Raw genomic sequence first — 25,003 nt, forward strand, 5'->3', positions numbered from 1 at the left:
CCCTGGTAGCAAACACCCAGCAAGTTAATTAAAAGGGGCTCGGCATTTAACCCGCCATTGAGCCTTAAAGAGGAGAGGAGCGGTCACAGCTGCTCCTAACTCCCTTCCACCTCTACCCCAGCATCTTGAAAATATTTCCCCACATGAGACGTGCTCCCGAGGTTGCTGTGCTGCTCAGTTCAGCTGACCATTGGTGTGAGAGAAGAGGACACCAGCCTGTCCCTCCTGCTTGCAGTGGGACACACCTAAAGGACAGTGAAGGCCCCCTGGTGACAAAGACAAAGCAACTTGGAAATCATCCTTGGAAACGCCTGAGTGCATCCCAATGTAAAAATTACCAGGCAGGACGGGGATGACCTCGGAGCCCTCCTCGAGCTGCTGGGTGTCACGAATACATGATTGATCCAAATGGGAACCCACTGTGAATGACCATTAACAGAGACCCTACAGGGCTTCAAAGCCCCTCCTTGGTGGCGAACCTTCGAAAGCTAGGAACATGGACAGTTGAGGAAAGCATCAGAGGTACCTGAGCAGGCTGGAGAATCTCAGGGTCCTGGGGCAAGAGGGAAAGTCTAAGAACATCGGGTCCCAGAAATCTTTACTGAGCACTAGCTGTATGCCATGCACCCACAGCCTAGGAGATCCGCAGTGGGCAAACACAATCACCGAAATCAGCTGCCTTGAATTCCCCACAGCTCCCTTTACGAGTTTTAGGATTAAAGCCCAGGAAATGACTTTGTGTTTTTCTCCCAGGAGACTTTGTGATTCCACACTCAGAACATGACCAGCAAGAGAGCTGTCCCAGGAAGATGGTGCTTCACTGTGGGGAGTCCTCTTTTCTCGACCTCGAGTGAACTCCTGTCCCATCTGACACTCACCCTCTGCCAGCACCATGTGAGGCTGGAGCTCAATGCCTCAGTGAACCTGAGCCAGGTGATTTTCCATCCCAAGTAGTTCCTAGCTAGTGCCACCTCTACCTCCGCAAAGAACACCAAGGTCAGGGATGAGGATGTGGGACGTCATCAGATGATCTCATCAAATGACCTCATCAAATGACCCCACGATGGAACAGGAAATGTAGCAGCTGCTAGTGGTAGCAAATCATCACAAGGACAACAATCATTCTTATCATCACTATCACCATCATCACCATCATCACCACCACCATTATCATCACCATCAACACATTATCACCACTATCATCACATCACCATAAGTATCAGCATCATTACCCACCATCATCACCACCATCATCACCACCATAACCATCAACATCACCACCATCATCATCATCATCGCCACCATCATCACCACCATCACCACCACCACCATTATCATCACCACTATCATCACCACCATCACCATCATCACCATCATTGCCAGCACCATCACCATCATCATCCCCATCATCATCATCATCTCCATCACTATCATCACCATCAACACCATCATCACCACTATCATCACATCACCATAAGCATCAGCATCATTACCCACCATCATCACCATCATCATCACCACCATCATCACCAGCACCAGCACCATCATCATCATCATCACCAGCACCACCATAACCATCAACATCACCACCATCATCACCATCAACATCATCACCATCATCATCCCCATCATCCCCAACATCATCATCATCTCCATCACTATCAACACCATCATCACCACTATCAACACATCACCATAAGCATCAGCATCATTACCCACCATCATCACCATCATCATCATCACCACCATCATCACCAGCACCATCACCATCATCATCATCACCAGCACCACCATAACCACCAACATCACCACCATCATCACCATCAACATCATCACCATCATCACCACCATCATCACCACCACCACCATCATCACCATCAACACCATCATCACCACTATCATCACATCACCATAAGTATCAGCATCATTACCCACCATCATCACCATCATCATCATCACCACCATCATCACCAGCACCAGCACCATCATCAACATCACCACCATCACCATCATCATTATTACTACCATCATCATCACTGTATTAACCACAGTAAACATGTAATGAACAGCAGTTATGCACCAGGCATTGACCCCCTGGTCCATACTATCTCACTTACTCTTTGCAACATTATAAGGCGGTTAATTATGTAATTCCCACTGAGGCACAGAGAAGATAAGAAAGTTGCCTGAGTTCACAAAGCTAATACAAGATGAAGTCAGGGATTTGAAGGCAGACACTCTTAACCACCATACCAAAACTAGGCAAGACTTCCCAATCACTTCATTTATGGGGTGGTCTCTTAAGTTCTAACTTTCCTGGTGAAGAAAATGAAGCCAAGAGAGAAGAGAACTTCCCAGGGTCAGACAGCTACTTGCAGAAGAGCCCAGATTTGCAGGCAGTCTGCGGCTTATAAGTGTGTATGGCACGCCCAGCCTCCTGGACCACTGCTCTGGGATCCCTAAGACCACCCTTGCAGCTTTAATCCTATCTGAGAAGGGTGAGGAGTCGTTGTGCATCACAAGGAATCGGGAACCCAGGTCTATGTGTGGTGACAGCTAGGACAAGGGGAATTTACGGGGCTCCCATCAGGGCTCTCGGTGACTTGGGTCGCTTTTGTGGGATCAGCTGGGCTGTGACGCACCCAGTTAGAGGAGTCATCTCAGCACTTCCTGTCTTGCCTTGCCTTGGCCTGGATGCTGAGGGCCGCTGGCGTCTCTTCTCCACATCCGGCATCACTTCCCAGAATTAACATCTCTCTGCACTGAAAGCAAACACGCGTCTTCCCCCCCCCCCTTTAAATTTGTTTGGCTAAACAAATTAATCTAGCACCAGATTATATTATGAAGAACCATAAATCTTTTCCAAGATAAGCATCTGTCGAGTTGGATTAGCAACCTCCAATGTACTGTGAATTAATTTGCTGAGCCTTCTAATGCTGTCCCGAACATTTAACTTTAGTAATAACAAATGTAATTTGGAAGAAATGGGAACTTGTTTTCTCGTCCGTGCCCATACAGTAAGTGACGTGTGTAGAGGGATGACAGTAAACGAATGCAGCACTAAATTCTATTATGATGACGGCTTGTGAGTTCATTGAGGTAAAGACCAATGCTTCCGTAAACTGCTCTCGGGCATCCGGCACAGACGTGCTGGGCTGCAGGCCGTGTGTGCCCCGGTCCTGCACAAAGGCTGCCTGGGAGACGCCCGCAACTGCCTGCAGACCTTCTCCCGTCATGCTCCGAGCTCACAGCCTCCGTCCCTGGGCCTGGCCCCGGCCCCTGGCTCTGGGATGGAGCTGGGTTTGCTTTCACAGATACGCTGCTCTCTAGGGAAGAACTGCTCAGAATATACAAACCGCAGTTCCCTCGTCCAGGTGAAGGAAGGAACTAGGTCATGGAACAAAAGCCGCCCACTCTCTGGAAACCTGTCCAACTCCCAACCACAGCCAGATGCAGCCTTGGGCAGACGTAGCCTTCGGGAAGACCTGTGCTGCCGAGAGACCCAGGGGAGCAATTCTCGTCTGTCCAGGGTCCTGAAAGGGGCCCCTCGGGGCCTGCGGAGCCCAAGGCCTTAGGAAGCAGAGAAGCAGATAAATGGTGCCCCTGCACCGCTTCGTGTGGACACCCTGGACTACGCATCCTGTTTTAAGATCTGGCCGATACCGCGGCCCTTCTGAGATGTGCATGCCCAGATCTGATCTGTGAACATCCTGGTCCTGGGGAGTCTGGGGTCGTGGCCTGTTCACAGAGGCACAGGGAGCCAGAGGCGGCTGGAGCACAGGGCTCCCAGACTCTGCGTGCGCCCTCAGCCAGCTGTGATGCTGGGGACGTGCCTGTGGCCAGCCCTGAAGGGACGAGCTGTGGCCTGGGAGATTTTCAAGGGCCACTCCTTTAGAAGCCACTGGGCGAGGAGGCGGAGGAGAAAAAAATATAAAGCTACTTTGCAGTGGGTGCTTCAAGGGAATTGTCCGGAGGCACCCAGAGCGACGGGCAGAGGGACGAGAGCCTTTCGTTCTGACCCCCATCCTCCAAACACCTGCGACGCCGTCTCCGGGCAAGACACTCCCCAGCCCTACTCAGTTTGCAGAGCCTCAGCCGGCAGCGCAGGAAGTTCTCCCTTCTACCTGCTCTCCGTCTCTTCTGCTGCTTGACGCGATCCCTAATTCTGGGCCAACGTGGCAGTTACCCTTCCACAGGCCACGGCCTGGAAGGTATTTGGAGACTCCACCTGGGCCTTAATTCTACCAGCAGGCGTGTCCGCATCTCCTCCCCAGGCTGGCCCGGAGTACCATTTGGGAAGAGGTGGCCCTGCGCCTGGTGGGGTCCAGACGCCTGTGACACAGGCAAGGTGGGCACGGCATCCCCTTCTAGGCCACCACTGAGGAGACACCCTGTCCCGTCTCCCTTCTTCCAGCCAGAAGGGTCTGGCTAGAGCACAACCTATATTTGCCAGGACCCAAAGCCCACGGACACGTGTGCCGCCGCGGCCCCCAAGGCCACCTTGGGGGGCCAACTGTCTGCTCTTTGCCGTTGCCGTAGCCGCTGAGAAATGGGGAGTCCCGCCCAGCACCGTCACCAGGCACAGTGTGGCACCTTCACGAGCCCCACCCCAGAGTGTCCTCCCCCAGACCGAACCCCAAACAGAAAAGAGGTGGGTGTACCTGAGGTCTCCCCCAGAATCCGCGGGGGCTTGCCGTCTTCGCCGTCATCTTTGCTGGGACTGGTGGAAGGCTCTGTTGTGCTAACCCCAATCGGGATCCTATTCCTGGGGCCCAGGGGCTCCGTGACCCCCTTAGTCTGCAGCGTAGTGGAGGTGGCCGTGGTGGCTGTGGCGGTGGTGGTGGCGGTGGCCACCGTTGTCTTCCGTGTCTGTGAGATGGAGGCCGTGGTGGGGCCATAAAGCCCTGGGAATGTGTTGGATTCCGGGGCCTCCTCCTCCCCCGTGGGCCCCCAGGCGATGAACTCCGTCTCTGTGGTGGGCCTGCTGCCCCGGAAATCAAAACCGCTGAAGCCGGCCCCCTGCAGGTGCCTCTGCTCCCTCCGCAGGAGGGCCTGCGGGTCCGCGGTGGCCCCGCTACCCGCCGCGGGGGACGGGGACGAGGAGGAGGAGCCCAGGGAAGGGCTGGATTTGGCAGCAGCTGGGGGCTTGGCGAGCCCCCCTCTAGGCGCCAGGGCGGCCACCTGGTCCCTGGGTCTGTGTGCCCGTTTGGCGCGCGGACTCGGCACCTGCCCGTGGCTGCGCTCCACGCGGGCCGGGCGCGGGCTCCACACAGGCACAGAGAGGCGCGCCGCCTGTCCGCTCTTCAAACTCCACAGCCGCGGTGGCCGCTGCGGCGGCCGGGGCAGGAGCCGGAAGTCGGGGCCCGGGCCCAGGGACTCACACGAGGGCAGATCCATGGCGAGCTGGAACATGGCTATAAGTATCCAAGCATGGCTTCCTAGGGAGCAGCCCGGCCAGCGGATGGACATGGAACTGCGTGGAAAAGAGAAAGCAGGGTCAGGGGGGCCCTGGGGGCTGTGCCGGCAGTCCCCCCATCCCCGCCGGGACGCCGAAGCGCCCTTCTGGTAAGGAGTGCCGACCCTCACCTCAGAGGGGCAGCCGGAGCCCTGCATGAGCTGACTTCACAGCCCTGCGGCCGGGGGGAGCGGGGGGCTCCTGTTCATCAGCATCGCAGCAGCCCCGTTCCCGCGCACCTGCGCCGCACATCTCTTCCCAGGAGTGTGCAACACACACGACTGCTTGACATGACACGGGAGGGAAACTGGGTCTCAAAACCCCCAACTCAGCCGACAAGATGATCTCAAACCCCTTCTGTTCCCCACTCGGCTTCGGCCCAGAGTGAGACGGAGACACGTCGAGGACGTGCGGTAACAGGAGGGCGAGGCGGGGGCTCAGGCGGCCCCTCCGGTCCAGGGCTCCATGTCACAGAAATTACGGACCCAAGTCTCGGCGCTCACAACCTCCCCTTCCTGAGGCCCGGAGGGACGGGGGTTCCGCCCGACTTCACGGGGGCACGGAGGTCGGGCATCTCCCGAGCCCTGCCCAGGCTGTGGTCGGCAAACCCTCCCCCTTCCCAGACACACGTGCGAGTCTCAGAGGAGGCTGTGGCCTTGGGCGCTACACGCTGGAGCACTTCTGACTTGGGGCCTCTGGGATTTGTTCAGGAAAATGAGATCTGCTGTGGGTGAGCGGGAAGTCTGCCGGCGCGCAGACTGCTCTGTTGGCGCTCCGGCTCCCCTATTTGCCTGCAGCGCAGGTGCCCTCTGAAGCCCCACCTCCTCGGCTCAGGCATAGCTGGGGGAAGGGCAGGGGCCACGCAACCCAGGGAAGACGCGCCGGTGGGTGCGTGGGTCGTCGCGTGGGCCCTGACAGCGCACCGGCAGCCACGTGGAGGCTCAGGGGACCCGGGCCCACACTCCTTCTCCCACCAGCTCAGGTAACAGAGCACCGGGTGCAGCACCGTTCGGAGCCAGCCCTCGTCACCGGCGTCACGTCTGAAAATTGACACGGATCCAGGACGTCAGCGACGGCTGTAGGCGGGGGCGGCGGGGGTGTTGGGTGCGCGGAGCTGCCAGCCTGGAAAGCGGCTCCAGACCAGCCCCGCAGAGTACAAGGCAGTTTTCTTTATGAGGCTTCGCGTGACTTTAAAAGGGAAGAAATCAGTGAGTGAGCGTTGTGTGGTGTGTGAGTGAGTCATGTGTGCACGTGTGCACGGGAGTGTGCTCGGGACCGCGGGCCAGCGTGGGCGACTGCCGACGTGTGGTGGTGCACCAGTGCCTGTGAAAGACCAAATGCAGAGTGGGTGTGAGTGTGTCAGCAAGTGTGTACGAGCACGAGTCCACATTGGGTGTCTGTGTGTCTGTCACATACGCGTGTGAGTGTCTGTTGTGCGTCTGCATGTCGGTGCACGTGTGTGTCAGTGGTGTGCAAGAGTGTACTTCTGTGGGGTGCCTGTGTGCTCATCACATATACGTGTGTGTGCATATGCAGGTGTGGCTGAGCGTGAGGTCTGATGTTGGTGCACACATGTGTGCCAGTGAGTGTGCAAGACTGTGAGTCTGCTGTGAGGTGGTCCGTGTGCCCATCTGTCATATACGTGCATGTGTGCCTGTGTGGGTGTGGCCCAGTATAGGGTTCATGCCAGTGAGTGTAAGTGTGTCATTGAGTGTGCAAAAGCATGGCTCCACTGGGGGTGGCTGTGGGCCCATTTTTCTCATGTGTGTGTGTGCCTGTGTGGGTGTGGCCCAGCATGGGGACCATTCAGTGAGCATGTATAAGTGTGTCATTGAGTGTGCAAGAGTGTGAGTCCGTAGGGGGGTTGTGTACCCATCTGTCGTAGATGCACATGTGTGTGCCTGCAGCTAAGTGTGGGGTCTGCATGTCACTGTGTGTGTGTGAGAGTGCGAGAGTGTGAGTCCGTGGGGGTCACCTGTGGGCCCATCATTGTTGATGCACACGCATGTGTGCCTGCAGCTAAGTGCGGGGTCTGCGCGTGAGTGCGTGTGTCTGTGTGCGAGCCCCCCCTCGCTCTTCACTGTGCCCGTGTACCCGGGGCCGCATCTTCCCCGGGGGGTACTTAGGCACGTGCCGCTCCCTGCCTGTCCTCGGGATGTGGAAAGGAAGAAACTTGTATTAATGAGCACTAATTACCAAAAAGGACTAATCCCCAAATAAAAAGGGCCCAGTTCTCTCATCAGAATGAAAGTGCTTTGCTGCAGAAATTAGGAATCGCTCATTATGCTAATGCCTCTGCACCGAGCTCCTGCCGGTGCGCGATTTCTCTGCACAGCCCGCCAAGCTCCATGCAGGGACCAGGGCCTCCGTCACCGCACGCAGAGATTTAGGTCAGTGTGAAACATCCCGTGCACACGGTGAGCACAGCTTCTACGGCCACAGGTGCCGCAGGGAGGATGGACGGTTTAGGCCCCGGGTTCTCTCACCACTCTGCGTACTGGGATGCGAGTCCAGCGCCAGAGCAGTGCCTCACCCCAGAAGGCCCCACCAGGCCCCACCAGGTCCTACTAGGCAATGTCAGGCCCCACCAGGCCCCAGCAGTCCCTGCAAGGTCACTGGGGAACCTCAGGCCCCAGCAGATCCCACCAGGTCCCACCAGGTCCCACCAAGAAACACCAGGTCCCACCAGGCCCCATCAGGCCCCACCTGGAAACACCAGGTCCCACCAGGCAACACCAGGCTCCATGAGGCCCCACAAGGTCACCAGGCAACCTCAGGCCCCACCAGATTCCTCTAGGTCGCACCAGGCCCCACCAGGAACGAGGTCCCACAATATCATACCAGGCAACACCATGTCCCACCAGGAAATACCAAGTCCCACCAGGCTTAGTGGACCCCACCAGGTAACACCAGGCCCCTCAGGTCCCATGAGGCAAGGCCAGGCCCCACCAGACCTCAGCAGACACAACCAGGTCCCCAATGGCCCCATCAGGCCCCCAGAATGGAAAACAGACCCAGACAAGCCCACATGCCGTCGGCACCGGGGAGAAAATTGCCCCAGGAAATTAAAACCACGGCACCTCAGCCTGTGCTGCCGGCCTGTTCAGCAGAACTTCACACACAGGATATTTCTGTCATTTTTCACCAATCCTCGGCTGTAATTCGTTACCATAGAAACCCCTCATTTCCACGCCACCCGCTCCTATGCAGAAAAACCAACCGATCGCAGAGCGGGAGAGCTCGCCTAGCTTCCCTCCGAGTCCGGTTTCTTCCCTCTTAAAGTGGCGGACAGTCCAGAGAAGGACCATGAGGAGCGCAGGGGACAAGTCAGCAGCCGGGACACGCCAGGCCAGTGTCGGGGGCAGAGAGAGCCCCTCCCGTAGGGAGGTCGGGGGACCGATCCTGTGGCCCGCGGGGACCGGCGGTCCCTCTCCAGGGTCGAAGTTCCCAAGCCTGGACTGTCGGGCTCCGGGGGTACACGCTCAGCACTCGGGATGACGCTGGGTCCCGGTGTCCGGGGACCCGGCCCTACGTGCAAGGACCGCATGCGGGGCACTGCGGGACCTCTCGCTCCGTCCTCCCAGCTGGCCCAGCCCCAGGAACCCTCTTCCCTCTGAGCCCGTCCAGCACGGGGGTGGAGGCCTCAGTTCCGCCCACAGCCCTCCGGCCCCAGGAAGGTGCCATGGCGCCGTCAGCCCCACAGGGTTGGAGGCCCCTCCGAGGGTCAGAAGGGAGGCCCAGCGGCCGTCGGCCCCAGCGCTGTCAGCGTTGCCACGGGACACACCAGAAGGCCACAGTGCAGGGCCGACGCCAAGTCCCCCAAGGGCATCCACGGGCCATGACCCCCCACCTCACACCCACGAGGATGACGACAGGCACAAAGCCGAGTCCAGGCGTCGGCACGGACGTGGGGAGACGGGAGCTCTCGCCCACGGTCGGTGGGAATGTAAGAGGGTGTCGTCACCATGCGGAACGGCTCAGCAGCTCCTCGAAGACTTAGTTCCCGCTGACCCCGATGTCCACCCGGGTGGAAACCCAAGTCCACACAAAAACATGAGCACGGATGTTCCCGGCAGCCCTCCTCGTGGGAGCCGAGAGACGAAGCCACCAGAGTCTATCAGGTGACCGGATGAGGACGACACGCTCTGTCCCCACAGGGGAACGTCCTCTGGCCTTAAAAAAGACAGCAGCAGCGACACACGCAGCCGGGTGAACAGAGCTTGGACACAATCGGTGGCGTAGCAGCCACGTGTCACCGAGATGCCCAGAACCCGGGGACCCGCAGAGACCGAGAGTAGAGTCCCAGTTGCCGGGGCCTGGGGGGGTGACTGCTGAGGGTTATAGGATTTCTCTTGGTGGGGCAGGGACGTTCGGGCATTGAGAGTGCTGACGGCTGCACGACCTTGGGAATACACTGAAACCACTGGGGCGGGGGTGACTTGGCGGGGCGACATCGTAGCTCAAGAAGCTGATGCGTTCAAGGGTGGAGAGACCAGCCTGGGGGGTGGGACGCGGCATGGCGTCCTGCTCTGGGCGCAGGTCCCGGCAGCGGGGACGGAGGAGAGGGGGCCCGAGCTGGGGCAGCGTCTGAGCTGCTGGCACCGGGCAGGGAACACGCACGAGCTCCTGCAGCCTCGCACACGGTCCTGGCCCGGCCGGGGCCGGGGCTCGTCGGAGGTCGGAGCGCCCGGCTGCCCGCCCCCAGCCCGCGCGGGGCTGTGTCCCTGCTCCCCCACCTCCACCCGGCCGCGCCCACAGAGGGGCTACAGCGCCGTCTGCTTTGTTTTCTGGTTCATGGCTTTCTGGCTTCTCCCCCTTTTAAATTTTTATTGAAATCTTTTTTTTTCCCCCTAAGAACACATTCCTAGGATTCGTGGATTGAGACTGGATTTGCTACCTTCTGTGTATTTTCTTCCCAGAAGAGGCCTGCGGCTCATCACACACGAAGACTTGTCTTCCACTTCGGGTCCCACGTTCCCCAGGGGCTCGCAGGCCAGGCCTCCCGCAGGTGCCCAGATCCCGTGTGCAAGAACCCCCAGGGTGGTGAGACACTGGGCTGGGCGGGAAGATTCTACCAGCCCTGGAATCTCTCTACGGGCGGTGGGGAGCCCCTCTACCCCGTCCCGGTGCTGCACTACCAGGAACAGCCCCGCCCCAGCGTGCCCGCTCCTGGGCTTGTCCTCAGCTGGCCTGGCACACCAGCCACAGCATGCATGAGTGGCGTACACCCGTCCAGGAGGGTGTGACTCCCTCTGACACGCCCCGTCCCATCTCCTCCGGCTACAAATAGGGTGAGTTTTGGAGAGTTACGAAAAGCGGGTGTCCCCCAACCACGTGTGCTGTGCTTAGTGACCTGCTTCCCAAAATTAGCACATGGCAAGGGGGGGTGCTTTTCTGTGGAGACACCGGGCACGCAGGACCTTGGCCAATGTCAAGGTCACGTCCGTGGCGTGAGTCACGACAGCAGGTGCTCCCGACATGATGGGAAAGGACAGCGCCTCCTCCCAAAACCCGTCACGCCGTCAAACCATGAGACGGCCACCATACAGATCCCGCTGGAGGGACATTCTACAAAATCCCTGACCGGTCCTCCTCGAAACTGCCAAGGTCATCAAAAACAAGGAAAAGTCTGGAAAACGACCACCACCACCAAGAGAAGCCTACAGAGACGTACATGTCATGTGGTGCCCCGAGTGGCATCCTGAAGGAGAAAAAGGAAATTGGAGAAAAACTCGGGAAATGTGGACCAAGTGCGGGATTTCGTGAAGGCTTAGGAGCGGTGTTTCCCCTTAGTGGAGACACACAACGCACACGGAGACAGAAGAGGTTTACGTGAGGGGCATCTGGGGGCAGAGAACGCAGGATTTCTGTCTGCTTTTCCTTCTTTTCAACTTCTGTAAGTTTAAAACTATCCTGAAATAAAGAGTTTATGGAACTAAACACCCCAACAGAAGTGGGGTAGACATGGGGGTCATGCTGAGGGTTGCGGGGGGCCCCACCAGGGCTCCGTGGGGTCCCTGGGCCCCGGGTGAACGGACCTCCACCTCGAGGGGTGGCCCGGGGGGGCACCCGCGAAGGAGCACGGCCTCATCACGGTGTTTCCATCGGGGAACTGTGGCTTTAGGGGAGAGGGGAGACTCTGGCACCTGGTACAGAGGGTTCCCCCTGTACCAGGGTTCCCCCACCCCTGCGTCTCCAAGATCTCTGAGCTGCGGGTCTGCCCAGAATGGGGCCGGCAAACTGCCCTGTCCTTCCCCTTCCCATGCCCGGGAGGCTTTCCCCCGTCGCCCCCAAACGCCAACACGGCGGTGCAGGAGCAGAGACCCCCCTTCCCCACGCGGGCCAGGACCCCCGGCCTCCGCTCGGGGGAAGGGCGCACGCACACACTTCCTTCGGGAAGGCCGTCGCTCGTTCAGTTTTCCTAATGAACGAGGGAGCCGTGACTCCTGGGATGTCCTCCTGATGATGTCCTCCTGATGTATTAACGTCCTGTAAGGGCCACCCCTGGCTCGCCCTACCCCATGACTTACTATGATTAAAAGCGTACCTCTCTTTCAGGAACGGGGCTCTGGGCTGCCTACGAGGCTTTCATCTTCAGGAGCCCCACGGATGTCAGGCACACACGTGATATTTGATGTGCGGGGAAGGAGCCGCGTAGGAACCATTCATTTGCGTGGGATAGAAACCTCCGGAACGGCACGAGGTTTCCGGCTACTTGCCTCCCCCAGTGCAGGGGGGCCCGCAGCGGGATTCTGGGGTCTCTTAGCACCCTCCCCTGCTGGATTGGGTCCCACTCCTGGTCAGGCTCCTGGGTCCCACCCAGGGTGGACCGGGGGTGGTGCGTCCTGCTGGCTCGGGTCAGAGCCCTGCAGAGAAGGTGGTGCGCTCGCTGTAACGTGGGCTTCTCCCGGGGCACGGCATTGCAAGGCAAGTGTGAGAAGAACCTGTGTGTGCCCCAAACATGTGTTCACCTAACCACCCGCTGCCCCCAAATCCCAGGAGGTCCTGGCCGGAAGGAACAAAGACGGTCCCCGGCTCCAGCCCGTCCCAGAGCTGGACTCTCAGGGGCAGCTTGGGACCAGGGCAGGTTTACCAGCCTTAGCGCAGGGCTCCAGGTCAGGCTGCTGTGACAAGCGGTGGGCAGGATGGGACACCGGTTTCCTGGCGATGCCGGTTCTCCTGAAACGTCTGTGGGTGGGGTACACGGGCCCCGGGCTGCCCATCACCAATCCCCTCCCAAACACTCAGTACCCACGGGATGCCGGCATGAGACCCACCGCGAGGGGACCTGCCTGCGGGGCCAGGGAGTCGGCCTCAGCCTGAGTCTCGGACTCAGGGACTTCAGGTCCCCACAAGCCCAGACCTGGGGGAACCAGGGCGGACAAAGCAAAGGAAAGCAGACAAGGCCTCCGTGACCCAGAGCCCTGGTGGTCCCCCCGCCTGGACCAGCCGGATGGTGGCTGTGCCTGGCGGGGAGGCGCCGGTGTGGGCGGCAGGTGCTGCTCTGCGCCCCCGCTGACCTCTGGCAGCAGCGGGACCCTGCGGTCCCAAGGAATTGCCTCACATGCTCTTGCGGGAGCGGACAACTGCGGGCGCCCCAGAAGCGTCCTGTATGTATGAGCGAAGCCCCTGGGAGTGAGCTCAGCCTCAGTGGACATCCAGTGAGGTCTGGAGACGGCTCTGGCTGTCACTCTCCAGAGCTGCCGCCGGCCTTTGGTGAGCGCTTGGACGCCGAGAACACCCCACAGAGCTCATGAAGGCCCCACAAAGTCTTACGGGCCCCAGCAGCCCAGCTACCTCGGGGCCGGGGTGAAGCAGCCCTACGGCTCGCTCGCATTCCATTCGGTCCTCCTGGGGCCTGTGACGGGAAACGAGCCTCTTTATCCTGAGAGGAAAGAGGCTCAGACATGACCCACCCACTCACGCTTCCAGAAGCCGCACAGGATGGTGCAGACACAGGGGCTCAGGCCTGGCCGCCTGGCTCCCAGCCAGGCACTGCAACATGCAGGCTTCATACCGTCCTCGTGCCTCAGTTTCCCCACCCCACAGGGCATCACCGGACTCCGCGGGGAGTCCTTGGGGCCTGGGTCCCCAGAAGCACGCACAAGCATCCGCCACCGCCCCACCCCCACCCTCTTCAAGGCCGTCGTGGTGCCCGGGGGCCCCCTGCTCTCCCTGGCAGGTCCGGCGCAGGGCGTCTGCGGGACCCGGAGGCACGGGATGCTCTCGCCAGGCTTCACAGGTGCCTGAAGGAGACCGAAGGGTAGCAACGCGCTGGCGTTCTGGTTGCCCGGGCGACGTGCCCGCAAGCGTTCCGGAGGAGTGAAGTGGTGACAAGCAGTGGTGGGCGGCACCGTGGGCGGAATGTTCTCTCCCCGGGAGCGGGAGCAGGGTTTCTGCACGTCTGACACACAGCCCCGCCGCTGCGGCCAGGTCCCCGGTGCCCTCCATTCTGTGCTGGGACGGCAGGCACAAGCCATCCGGGACCAGCAGGTCCCCTCAGCTCAGCTACTCCCCCTCCTGCATCGCAGGCTTGTGCTCTCTGGGGAGTGCCCAGGAGTGCCCAGCAGCTGCCCCAGCGCCGGCCGGCCTCCCCAGGTCTGCCAGCCCACGATGTCAGGTACCCTGTGCCCCACCTCCCATGCTTCCATTGTGGGCGGGGACAAGGGTCTTGATGGGCCCCCAGCCCAAGGCAACCCATCCCAGGGACAAGTTGCATCCCTCTGGGCAAAGACTTGGCTAAGCCAGGCAGTAACAGCCGCGGGACCAGAATCCTGCTGCCTCGTGCCTGAACCCCACGCCAAAGTCAGCACAGAGCGAGGACACTCGGAAGGACCCTGGAAAGGCCAAGTGGACTCTGCAAAGCACCCCTGGGCGCAGGCTTTCAGCCTGGGCCTCACATGAAGATCCCCCAGCTGGGGAGAGGGTGGTTAGAAAACGTGAAGACCCAAGCCCCACGGTGGACCCACGAACTGGCATCTTCGGGGGACAAGTCCAGCATCTGCAATGTTTCGAGAGGCTCCCCCGGGGGTCAGGATGAAGAGCCGAGAACACAGCCCATCCCTTACTTGGACCCCGTTCAGCCTCACATCACCAGCACTTGTAAAGAGAAACCCAGGCCAGGGCGACGGGGAAGAAGGCACGCGGGACACGGACACGCACCTGGTGCTGGGTGACCCCTCGGCACACAGAGGTCCCCGGCCCCGACTCTGTCTCCTTCTGGAGCTCGGCGGCCCTCAGCCAGGTTGTCGGGCCAGGCTGAAGGTCACAGGCAAGTTCTCGCGCAATCCCATGGAAAGAGCAGGGGTACAAACGCGCACTTACGGAAATCCAGACTATTTGCACAAGAAAGAGAAACACAAAAATAGCAGCTGTGTGTTCTCTGGGAAAAGGTCTCACGACATGACTGAAAGTGGGGAGGAGGCCGGCAGTCAGCCTGGGAGCGAGTGCGGGCAGCGCGCGCTCCTCCAGGCTCCCGGGCTCCAACCGGCCCGCGTCCTCCCTCTGCGCCTGGAAATCTGCATCCAAGCTCCCCGCAGAGCTGCCGGGGCGCACGGCTTCTTACCGGCAGTCCCCGCCCCGGGATGCGGACTCCTGAGAACAAAGGCCCCGGCTTCCACAGCACCTGCGGGAGGCCCGTTGCCTTTCGGTTCCGCTGCCGTCATTATTGGCGTGGACGAAAGTCACTGTGCGTTCAAGGTGCCGTTGGAGCCACCCACGGATGAAGGACAGTGACAGGGTCGCCGCCTCTCAGAACACCGAAAGCAGGCCCATCACGGGCTCCACGGGGTTCGCAGATTGGCAGAGAGGGCAAGGCTGGTGTCGATGGTGATGTCGAGGGCTTGGCAGGGAGAGGAAGAGCGAGCCGCCCGAGCGGAAGCCGGGGGCCAGGGCCACTGGGGCGGAAAGCCCAGATCCGCCACCAGCTCCCCAAGCACAGGGGACAGGGACCTCCCGAGGTGGTCATGTGCCCACCCTGTGTGAGGGGATGGGATGATGGCCAGATGTCGGCAGAGCTCTTAGCAAAGGGCCTGGGGTGGCCAAGGCTGGGACCCCTCTCTCTGAGGGGTCCTCAGAGCCATCTCCGGCCTCCAGAACTCCCAGGAAATACCAGGGTGAAGCTGGAGACCTTCCCAGGGCAGCCGCTCCAAGGGACTCAGTGTGGCGGGAGCACCTGGGTCCTTGCACATCGGGAGGTAAACCGAGGAAGACGACGTCAGGACGCAGGAGCTGAGGGGGTGCTGTGAAGGAGGCAGCGTCACAGGGACCCAGAGAGGCTCGGAGCCGGGGTGGCCAGGAGCCCTGGCAGAAGCAGGGACCACCGTCCGTTAGGCAGTCGACGGGGGCTGGGAAGGGCAGACAAGGCCCTTCTAAGTCTGGGATGTGCAGATATCAGGCAGCAGGGGGGCCGCCTTCCACGGCCACAGGCCGCTGGGAGGCGCCCCGAAGCCCTCTGTCTTCTGCACACTCTGTCTCAGCACGCCGCAGGCTCGGCCTTCACACCTGAGCACAAGTGAGGCTGAGGGAAGCGGCCCTCGCAGGGCATCCAGGGGCTCACGCAGTGGCCGTCGCAGGGAGGGGGCAGTCAGGCCTCCTCGTGGCCCTGATGTCCCAGCGTCGGCCGCGGACGGGGAAAACAGGCAGCGGTAACTTGGAAACAAGCCGGCCGTGCCCGAAAGCGTGAATCACCATGCAAATCCCACAATGTAGGTCACGGCTCCATCTCGCCTCCAGCTCCAGAAAGTGCCCACGTCCCCTTCAGGAGAGGATGTGACGAGGACAGACACCGTCTCCCTCGACCCCGACGCCCCGCCTGGGCCCAGCCCACAGATGGGAGGGCACCTGACCACACCGGAAGGGGCTGCCGGTGAGACCGCAGAAACGCGGCCCCGGGGAAGTGCCCCACAGGGTGTGTGTGTGGGGGGGGGGGGGTCCAGCGGCCCTAGGACAGCCCCCCGGGCCAGCTCTCATCTGTCTGCCCACCCGCACCCCCTGAGAGGCAGCCCCTCTGCCCCGTTACCAATGAAGAGGACATTTCAGAGCTGGAGCTGGGTCCGCCTAAGGCCACCACCTAGTGCATGGTGCCCTGGGGACCCCTTTGTGGCTGTCTGCCCACCCCGGGCCCCCGGGCCTGGGTGCAGAGTGAGGCGGGGCCCAGCCCGCAGCCGGCTTCAGAGTCACAGGGAGCTGGCCGGAGCTCCAGCCCGACCCAGACACCGCCGCTCCGACTACCGGCCGAGGTGCCCCAGTTTCCGGACACGAACGGTGACAGGGGGCTCACCGCCTCTGCAGAACGACCACGGCAGGTGTGGGGCAGCCCGCCCACGTGAGCCAGACCCTGCTCTGGGGGGCGTCCCGTGGGGGCCTTGGGACTGATGGTGTCCCTGAGCTGCTCTCCCACTGACAGGTGGCCCAGCACATGCACGCACACACCAGAGACACACACACACGTGCGTGCACACTTGCGAGAAGCCCCACCAACCCCGCCACCTCCACCAGACACACGCCGCTGTGCCTGAGTCCCCCCGTGGGGTGTCCAGAACTTAGCAGCAAACACAGCTTGGCACAAAGCTGATGTGACAGCTACCGCTGGCGTGGGGACAACTGTGGTTTGCGGAAAATCTTCCCAAAAGAACCCAGTGGAGCTGGGCCAGCTGGGTCAGAGCTTCATCTCTTCCTGACGAGGTCATCCCATCCGGACCCTGTCCAGAGGAACAGATGTCACGGGAGCTCTTGCTGGAATGTCTGGGGGGCATAAGACCTCTTCCAGGAAGGCCCAGAGCTTCTGGGCAGCCACTGTGGCTTGAAAGGGGAAGAAACCCTCTGTTTTCTGGGAAAGGCAAGTCCCCAGGGCTGGGCTCTGACAGACCAAGGGCCAAGAAGGCCTCTGCCCCCAACCCCCCACCCAAAGCACCTGGCTTCGAGTTCTGGTCACTTATGTGTGGAGGACCCTGACCAGGGACTGGCTCCTCCCAAGAGGACTTCCGACTGTCCTCTCAGAGAAGGTTTCTGATGCTTCTCCGGAACGTTCTCCACCTTGTGCCCCAGCAAGGACAGCCACAGCCTGCAGACAAGCTCCCCAGAACCACGGCCATCTCTCGTGGCACCTGCCACCAGCAGGTCCGAGTCTGCGTCGTGTCTCCGTCATTCCCGCGGCACCGACGGGGACACGGAGGTGATGCACCGTCCCTGCCCGGCTGCTCCCGCCTCAGCTCCACCGGGAGGCGGTCAGGGCCGCCTTGGGCTTGTCTCCAGGACAGCCGGAGCCCTGCGTCTGGATCCTGGGCGGGCTGGGCTTCCTCACAGACGCGAGCCCGCCCCCTCAGTCCGGACCCGACTGGCTGCCCCCACGAACCCCAGCACAACCCCACACGGCCTCCGCCAAACCCTTGCCCACTTGGCGGTGGTGAACCCCTCAGGGTGCTCGGGAGGCGGCACGGCCGGAAATCTCCAGCCAGCTCACCCAACCGCTCCCCCCACCTCTGAAAAGTCCTAGAAACACCCGTTCAGCGAGCCCTGGCCCTCCCTCCGTCCCACACAGGGACTCTCGCCTCCCAACACGCACACTGGGGCAGGACCGCTCTGGGCCGGGGGCTGTCCTGCCCGCTGGCTGCCTCCACCGACAAGATGCTAATAGCACCCTTCCCCGTGCGTGGGACAACCAAAAATGTATCGCAACCCTGGCACGCTTCCCCAGGGAGACCCCCGGCCCGTTGAAAGCCAGTGCTCTGAGACACACCTTGATTCCTCCCACAGCCCCCGGCCGCCTCCCTCGGGCCGCCGTCCCACCCGAGGCTTCCCACGGGCTCTGCATCCTCCATTCGCCATCCAAAGCGCTGCTAGAACTCCAGGGGACAACGTCCGGCTCCTTCCTGCTCGGCCTCCTCCCCCTCTGTCCCCAGTACTTCACAACCCACCCAGAACACGGCCCCCTGGGCTCACGAGCTCCCCGCGTAGGTTTGACTATTTCTCTGGGGTCGATGGCCCACGGGAACAGGAGTTGCTCCCATCTTCCTCACCAGGGTCTCCCCAGTGAGCAGGGCAGCTCCTGGCCCCGAGCAGGAACCCCATAAATGTTAGTTGAAGGAATTAATGACGGGGGGAACCAATGATTGAGTGTCCCCGAGCTGCCGGCAGAGGAACGAGCTCCAGACCATCATGTGGCCACTGTCCCTAGAGGGGCTCCTAATCGTCAAGGCTCTCTGACAGGGTCCGACAACCCCGACCCCACTAGTGCAGGAACAGGGCTGAGGGCGCGCCTCCTCGTGCACGGAGCCCAAGCCCGCCAGCTGGGAGGGGCCTCACCTTGTCCCCTCCCCAGCCAAATGGTGGATCTCCTCCAGACACTCCCTGTCTCCCCGCACCAGTGGCCGAGGCTCGTTTCCCTCTGGTACTAATTCTGGACACAACTTGACAATTCCCTTTGTCTCCCTCGGTGTCCAGAGATGAAGAGGTCAGCCTCACTGGGGCAGGAGGGGCCATCTCGCAGATGGCGGGAGTTGCGGCTCTGGTGCTTCAAGGAGGGCACCCTCCAGCCGCAAATCCCCACCACCACCTCCAGGAAGCCCCCTGCCCTTCCTTGGGCACCCTCCAACCCCCATGTCCCTCACCACCTCGAGGAAGCCCCCTGCTTCTCTTTGGGTGCCCTCCAGCCCCTATACCCTCCCGCACCACTTTCTAGAAACCCTCCATGACTACCTGCTCTCCCCTGGGGTTCCCTCTGATGCCCAGAGGCCACCCCCACCAACATCTGCCTGTGGGTACTGCATCCCACAACCTCAAGGGGGCTTCTCTGAGGTTCCCTCGGAAGCCTCCCCCTCATAAAATAAGAGAGGAACTTGGCCCCAGAGCTGTGGTGGGGAGACACAGGGCACAGAAAACTAAATTGCAGCCTGAGGTGGGAGCTTATTAAGCTTGATTGTTATTTAATATTAATTACACTTTAATACGAACGTTAACTGTGCTTCACAATTTTAATTTTTATCCAATTATTCTGCAACCATTGATTAAGCAACGCCAACGATGGGCGCTGGGGATTGAGGAATGAGGAGGTAACGTCCTCACCTTCTCCAACCCTACGTGCCGCTCAGGCTAGCAAACGGGCCCCCTCGGCGGTCACTGATGATGGAGGGAATGAACCCAGGCAGGAAGGAAGGCGGGAGTCAGGGGCGTGCAGTTCACTTGGGGAATACGCGCTTTGGGTAACAAATGACCCGGAGGCAGGGCAGGGCAGTCAACGTGCTGGGGTGGATTCAGCTCTGGGCAATCCTGGAGGACAGCTCAGAGGTGGTGGTGGGTCTCCAATGCCCTGGACTGTTTTCATACCCGGCCTTGAAGTCCTTGCTCGTGGCTCTCTCCCTGCTGGGAGCACCTGGTCATCGTGTCCTCGTGTCTGGATTCTTCCTCCCACACCCACGCCTGATGCCCCGAGTGAGCTGCTTAACTCTTTAACTGGCCAGCCCGTGCTCCTGTCTGCTGAGGGCACCTGTGGGGAACCAGCTAACCCCAGCATTTCCTGGGCTCCCAGTGGAAGTGGGGCTTAAAACCAACACCCCATCTTTCTCCCCGGCACACGTGTCCAGGAGTCTCCCCAGACCTGCTGTGTGTCCGGCACTCTCTGAGCAAATGGTCAGCAGAGGACCAAGGGGGCAAGGCCTCTGTCCACCCGCAGCACTGGCCCCTGCTGACTGGCCAGCAGCACAGAGCACCCTGTCCGTGGCCTCCAGGGGCCAAGTCTGCTGCCGGGGCTGGACCAAGGGAGGTGGTCAGCAAGCCCCCGGCCTGGTCTGTGAAGGCTGTTCTCAAAGGAGTGCTTCGAGAACACTAGACACTCTGCAGCCTGGGTGCTCCTTCTTAACAGGAGCGGAGTCCCGCAGAGTGGAGACGGCCCTTCCACCGGAAACGGCTGGAAGTATCCCAAGAACTTGGGGAAGTTCCATTGCTCCTTATAGACCAAGAGGTCTTGCGCAGCTGTTTAGGCTGTCAGTGTGCCCATCTGTAAAATGGGGTAAAATACTTTGCCGAGAGAACTAAATGAAACAGCTGGTCTAGGACCCAGCCTCCTGTAGGGGACCCATACACAGGAAGGAACCACGTCTCTTTCTGACCGAGACAGCATCCCGTGCCCACCAGGCCCAGAGGTGCAGACGGAAACAGGGATGTCCTCTCCCCCGTGGGGCTCACGGGGCTCACGGGGCTCACGGGGCAGCGCCTGGATCCGGACCCACAAGGACAAGAGGACGCAGCCATGGAGACAGCCAGCCGCCGCTCCACCCGGCCCCTGTCCTTGAAACAGGAGCTCACGCCCGTCCTAATGTAGGAGAGATCCGGACGCCTCAGGCCAACGCTGCAGACCCAACTCAGAACCCCAGACCGGTAGCTACTGACAGTAGTGTAGTGGGCAGCCCTGGCTAGGAGGCAAGGAAAGGCCCAGCGGGGCTGAGTCCAGACCCTCCTGCGGGATCCGGCCGGCTGGGTGCAGCCTCCCAGAGGAAGCTGGAACCTTGTCTGGAACGGGCGGCCGGGGACTTGGACACTGCACTGGGCCTGGTGGGTGGCGACGCCTTCCTCTAGCTGCCGGGGAAGAAAGACCTGTCACCACCAGGGGCTTCCACCCGCAGGTAGGGGCGCTTCCCACCAGCCCGACTCCCCACCACTCTCTCCGTCCACACATGAGCCAAGCACTCTAGAGTGTGAAAACCACATTCTCGTTGGTCTGGATGCTGGAGCCCCGTCCCGCTCTGTGGGCCGGGGAGCCGACGTCAGAAGCCCAGGAACTTGCCCGGGAGCCCCCCACACAGAAGAGCGGAAACCCAGCCTCAGGTGTCCGGGCCGCCCGGGTCCGCATCTCCCCCTCCTCCGAGGCCACTTCCTGCGGGAATCTACGGAGCTGGTCCCGGAGCCAGCCAGAGCCCACCCCAGAGTCCTCAGGACCGGCGCGTCGGGCACTGCCTCTGCCGTGTGCAAAATGCCACCAGGATCACGTCCCCTTCTGCCCAGAGTCAGCCTTAGCTCTGCACCACACGGCACCGGGCGGGCTCGGCCAGACCCCACTCGCTTGTCAGTACGGCAGAAAACACGCACTTTGGTGTAACCCACACCTTGTCTGGGCGCTGACGGGGCAAGCCTTTGGCCAGGAAAGACAACTTAGCCACCTTAATCGGCTGAATTCCTACCACGGCTGTTCTGACTTCTCCGTAACGGTCTCGGGAACCTGTTTGGTACAGAGGATGTCGAGGTTCTCCGGGCGGCCTGAGCCTCCGAGGGGATGGGCCTCCAGTGCGTGCGGAAGAACCCCCCGGCGGCGGGAGCCGAGACCACCAACATCAAATCCAGGCCCTTGTTCCCAGAATTCCATTTTCAGGTTAATCACTTGTTTGTTTTTAAGTGAGAAGCTACACCTTGAGTGTTTCCACTAAATAAGTCTGTGTTTGCGTGTCGACCAGCGCATTTAAATCCCCCGCGTGCGACATTTCAGACCAGGACTTCCCTCTGTCCCTCTCTGCCCCCCTCTGTCCCTCTCTCTCTCTCTCTCTCTCCCCTCCCCATGCTTCTCTCCTCCCCGTGTCCCTCCTCTCCTCGGGGTCCATCCGCCGATCCGCTATCAGGCCTGCTCCACACTGGATCCCTTTGGCCCTGGGGTAAGACATCCCGGGGGCCGTGGGGTGAGGAGCGGCAGACGAGGACCGTCGGTGGGGAGCGTGCCGACCGAGGCCCGGACGCTCGGACACCCTTACAGCACCCCTGCCCAACATCTCCTCAGGGACCCGAGCGACCACACGAATGGAAGAGCCGTGCTTCAGCCAGGCTGGCCTCCTCCCAGCCCGCACACACACGGCCAATTAGAATCCACGTCCGCACTTGCCGTGGCTCAGCCAGTACCCCGGGCCACACAGCACCCTCTCCTGACCCACAGCCATCTGCGGGGGCCTCACAAGGTCTCGCTCTGGCCGCCTCTCCAGCCGCATCCAACAGAGCCTAGCCCCACATCCCTGTCCCTGCCCCGGCCACTGCTCCTGCATCCCTGCACTTGACATAAAGGTCCCTTCCTCTGAAGGTCGTTCCGTCACCTCAAAACAGGTTGGGCCTCAGAGAAAAGTTCTCCCAGGGGCAGCCCCTCATTAGCCGCCACTTAAGAGCCATAGTCCTTCCCTCAGCTGATAGCCTCAGGGTTCTAGGTGTCTGCTTTATTGGCCTCCCCAGGACTTCACACAATGCCCACGCACAGATGCCACACAAATGCGGATGGATGGATGGACGGACGTGTAGACGGATGGACACATGATGGACAGATGGATAGACAGATACGCGGATGGAAGGATGGATGGATGGAAACTTGCTGACTGGATGGAGGGATGGACAGACGGATGGATGTACAGACAGATGGACAGACGGATGGACAGATGGATTGAACAGACGAGTGGACGGATGGATGGATGGATGGCTGACGTAAGGGAAAGACGGATGGATACACAGACAGATGGAAAGACAGATGGACAGGATGTGTAGGTGGATGCACGGATGGATGCACAGATAGATGGATGGATGGCTGACGAAAGGGATAGACAGACGGATGGATACACAGACAGATGGACAGACAGATGGACCGGTGGATTGGATGGCAGATGGATGGACGGCACCAGCGCGTCTCCCCTCTCATGGGCTGTCTCAGAGCATTCGCCATCCGCACAGACTACCCTGGCCCTGGTGCTCTCCCTTCTTCCAGATGAGCCGTGCTCATCACCTAATTCAGTTCGGCACGTAGCAGTGTGGCCGAGCGGCCTATTCCACGCGCGAATGTTCTCTTCTCTTAAGCCATAGTTGCAGAGGGCAGAAACCGCCACCACCCCACGTGTGTTTGCCTCGCTTGGCAACATTTAACCCATGCCCCCCACCACGATAAATGCAGTGAAGATGTTATTTAGGTCTTTTATGTCCAATCAAAGAGGAAACTAGCACCACGGGGAAAAGGTCTGGCACACAAACCCCAGGGCTCCGCCCCCCATCCAGAGCCGGTCCACCACGCTGCCGCCGCCCCGGTCGGCCCTCCCGCTGCGCATGGGGTCTTAGGGCTGAATCACTGTGTTGTGGCGCTGGGATTTCTACAGTTTTCTGGCTGGGCTTAAAGGAAACCTAACTCTAAGTTTCAGCTGAGACAACAGATAATTATGGGATATTGCAAAAATGATCCGTGGTCTCCCCAAAGAGCTTCCCCCAGGATTCTGCTATATGGCGAGTGCCCATGGTGGACTTCATGAGGTTTTCCAGCCCTCAATCCTATAATCTCACTCTGATGACGGTTTTAAAAAGTAAACACTTTCTACTTTGTTGAGTAGGTTCTGTAAAGAGAGAGAAAAGAGAGACAAACACTGAGCTGTGTTTCAGGAGGAAGACGCCCTGCCCAGGGTCTCTAGGGAAGACCTGGACTCCCGGCTTCTGTCCCCACCCACTGTCCCAGTCCTGACCCTTACAGGAGGGCCCTCGTGGGGGACGCGGCTGATGGCTGGGAGACCGCTGTCCCGGCCAGCTCAGCGGCCAGGAGTGTGCAGCAAGGACACCGGTCCAGCTCAGGGGCACCGACCTTCTGTTCTCAGTCCTGGGCAGAGCAGAGACCACCCTTTGCTTGGAGGCTGAAATCCTAAATGCCGGTCGACGCCTGCCAACGTGTCACACTGAGGGACCTGAGGGGCTGGTGACTGTCAGAAGGACAAAGGGGACAGACAGACCAAGGGGCTCATCTTTCCCCAGACCTAAAGGCTGGGGCCAGGATGGTGCGCTGACCATAGCCGGGAAGGGCAGGCAGAACATTCGGGAACATGCTAATGTGGTCTGCCCACATTAGCATCTCAGCCAATCTTCTTATTAATTTGCTGGCGTTGAGACTGGCAGAGTAGCAGGGAGGGAAGAAATTCCTTACTGCGTCGTGTGACGGGAAGGGCTCTGTGGGGGCCTGCAATGCCTTGCCTTCTCCCTCAGAACCGGTGAGGGACCATGGAGACCTGAGGTCTAGCTTCTCACCTACTTACTGCAGCCGGGTAACCGTGCGGGGCATGGTCTTGGAGGGGGGCTGTTCTGAGCACAAACGGATCAAGGGACTTACGCACAGTCTTGGGGAAGAAACAGAACTTGAGGCCGGCCCCCCCTGAGGTTCTGGCCGCGGGAAGGGAGACAGAGCAGTCGAGGGTAGGAACCTGGACCCTGACGTTCAAGGGACTCAGCTGCCCGCGCCCCTGCTGTTCCGCACGGCCTCCGGTGCACACGCACCACTACGGGCTATGTCTTCACCTTCAACCACAAACGGCCAGAGAGGTTTTCAGGAGGACGGAGGTGAGGAACACAAGTCCCTGGCACACAGTAGGGCCTCCGAGGGACGACACTGCTATAGCGGGTGAAACGGCAGCCCCTGGCACACAGTAGGGCCTCGGAGGGACGACACTGCTATAGCGGGTGAAACGGCAGCCCCTGGCACACAGTAGGGCCTCGGAGGGACGACACTGCTATAGCGGGTGAAACGGCAGCCCCTGGCACACAGTAGGGCCTCGGAGGGAC

General features: G+C 60.4%; 1 protein-coding gene across 1 annotated transcript in view; it reads right to left on the reverse strand.

Annotated features, from left to right (window-relative positions):
- Positions 1-25,003, reverse strand: part of AJAP1 (adherens junctions associated protein 1) — a 111,482-nt gene that overhangs the window by 51,439 nt on the left and 35,040 nt on the right. The window contains exon 2 of the mRNA XM_032302897.1: positions 4,662-5,473. Within this exon, the coding sequence (XP_032158788.1) occupies positions 4,662-5,473 (812 nt within the window). The remainder of the gene's footprint in view (positions 1-4,661; positions 5,474-25,003) is intronic.

The sequence above is a fragment of the Mustela erminea genome, chromosome 10 (assembly GCF_009829155.1).
Source record: "Mustela erminea isolate mMusErm1 chromosome 10, mMusErm1.Pri, whole genome shotgun sequence".
Taxonomy (NCBI): domain Eukaryota; kingdom Metazoa; phylum Chordata; class Mammalia; order Carnivora; family Mustelidae; genus Mustela; species Mustela erminea.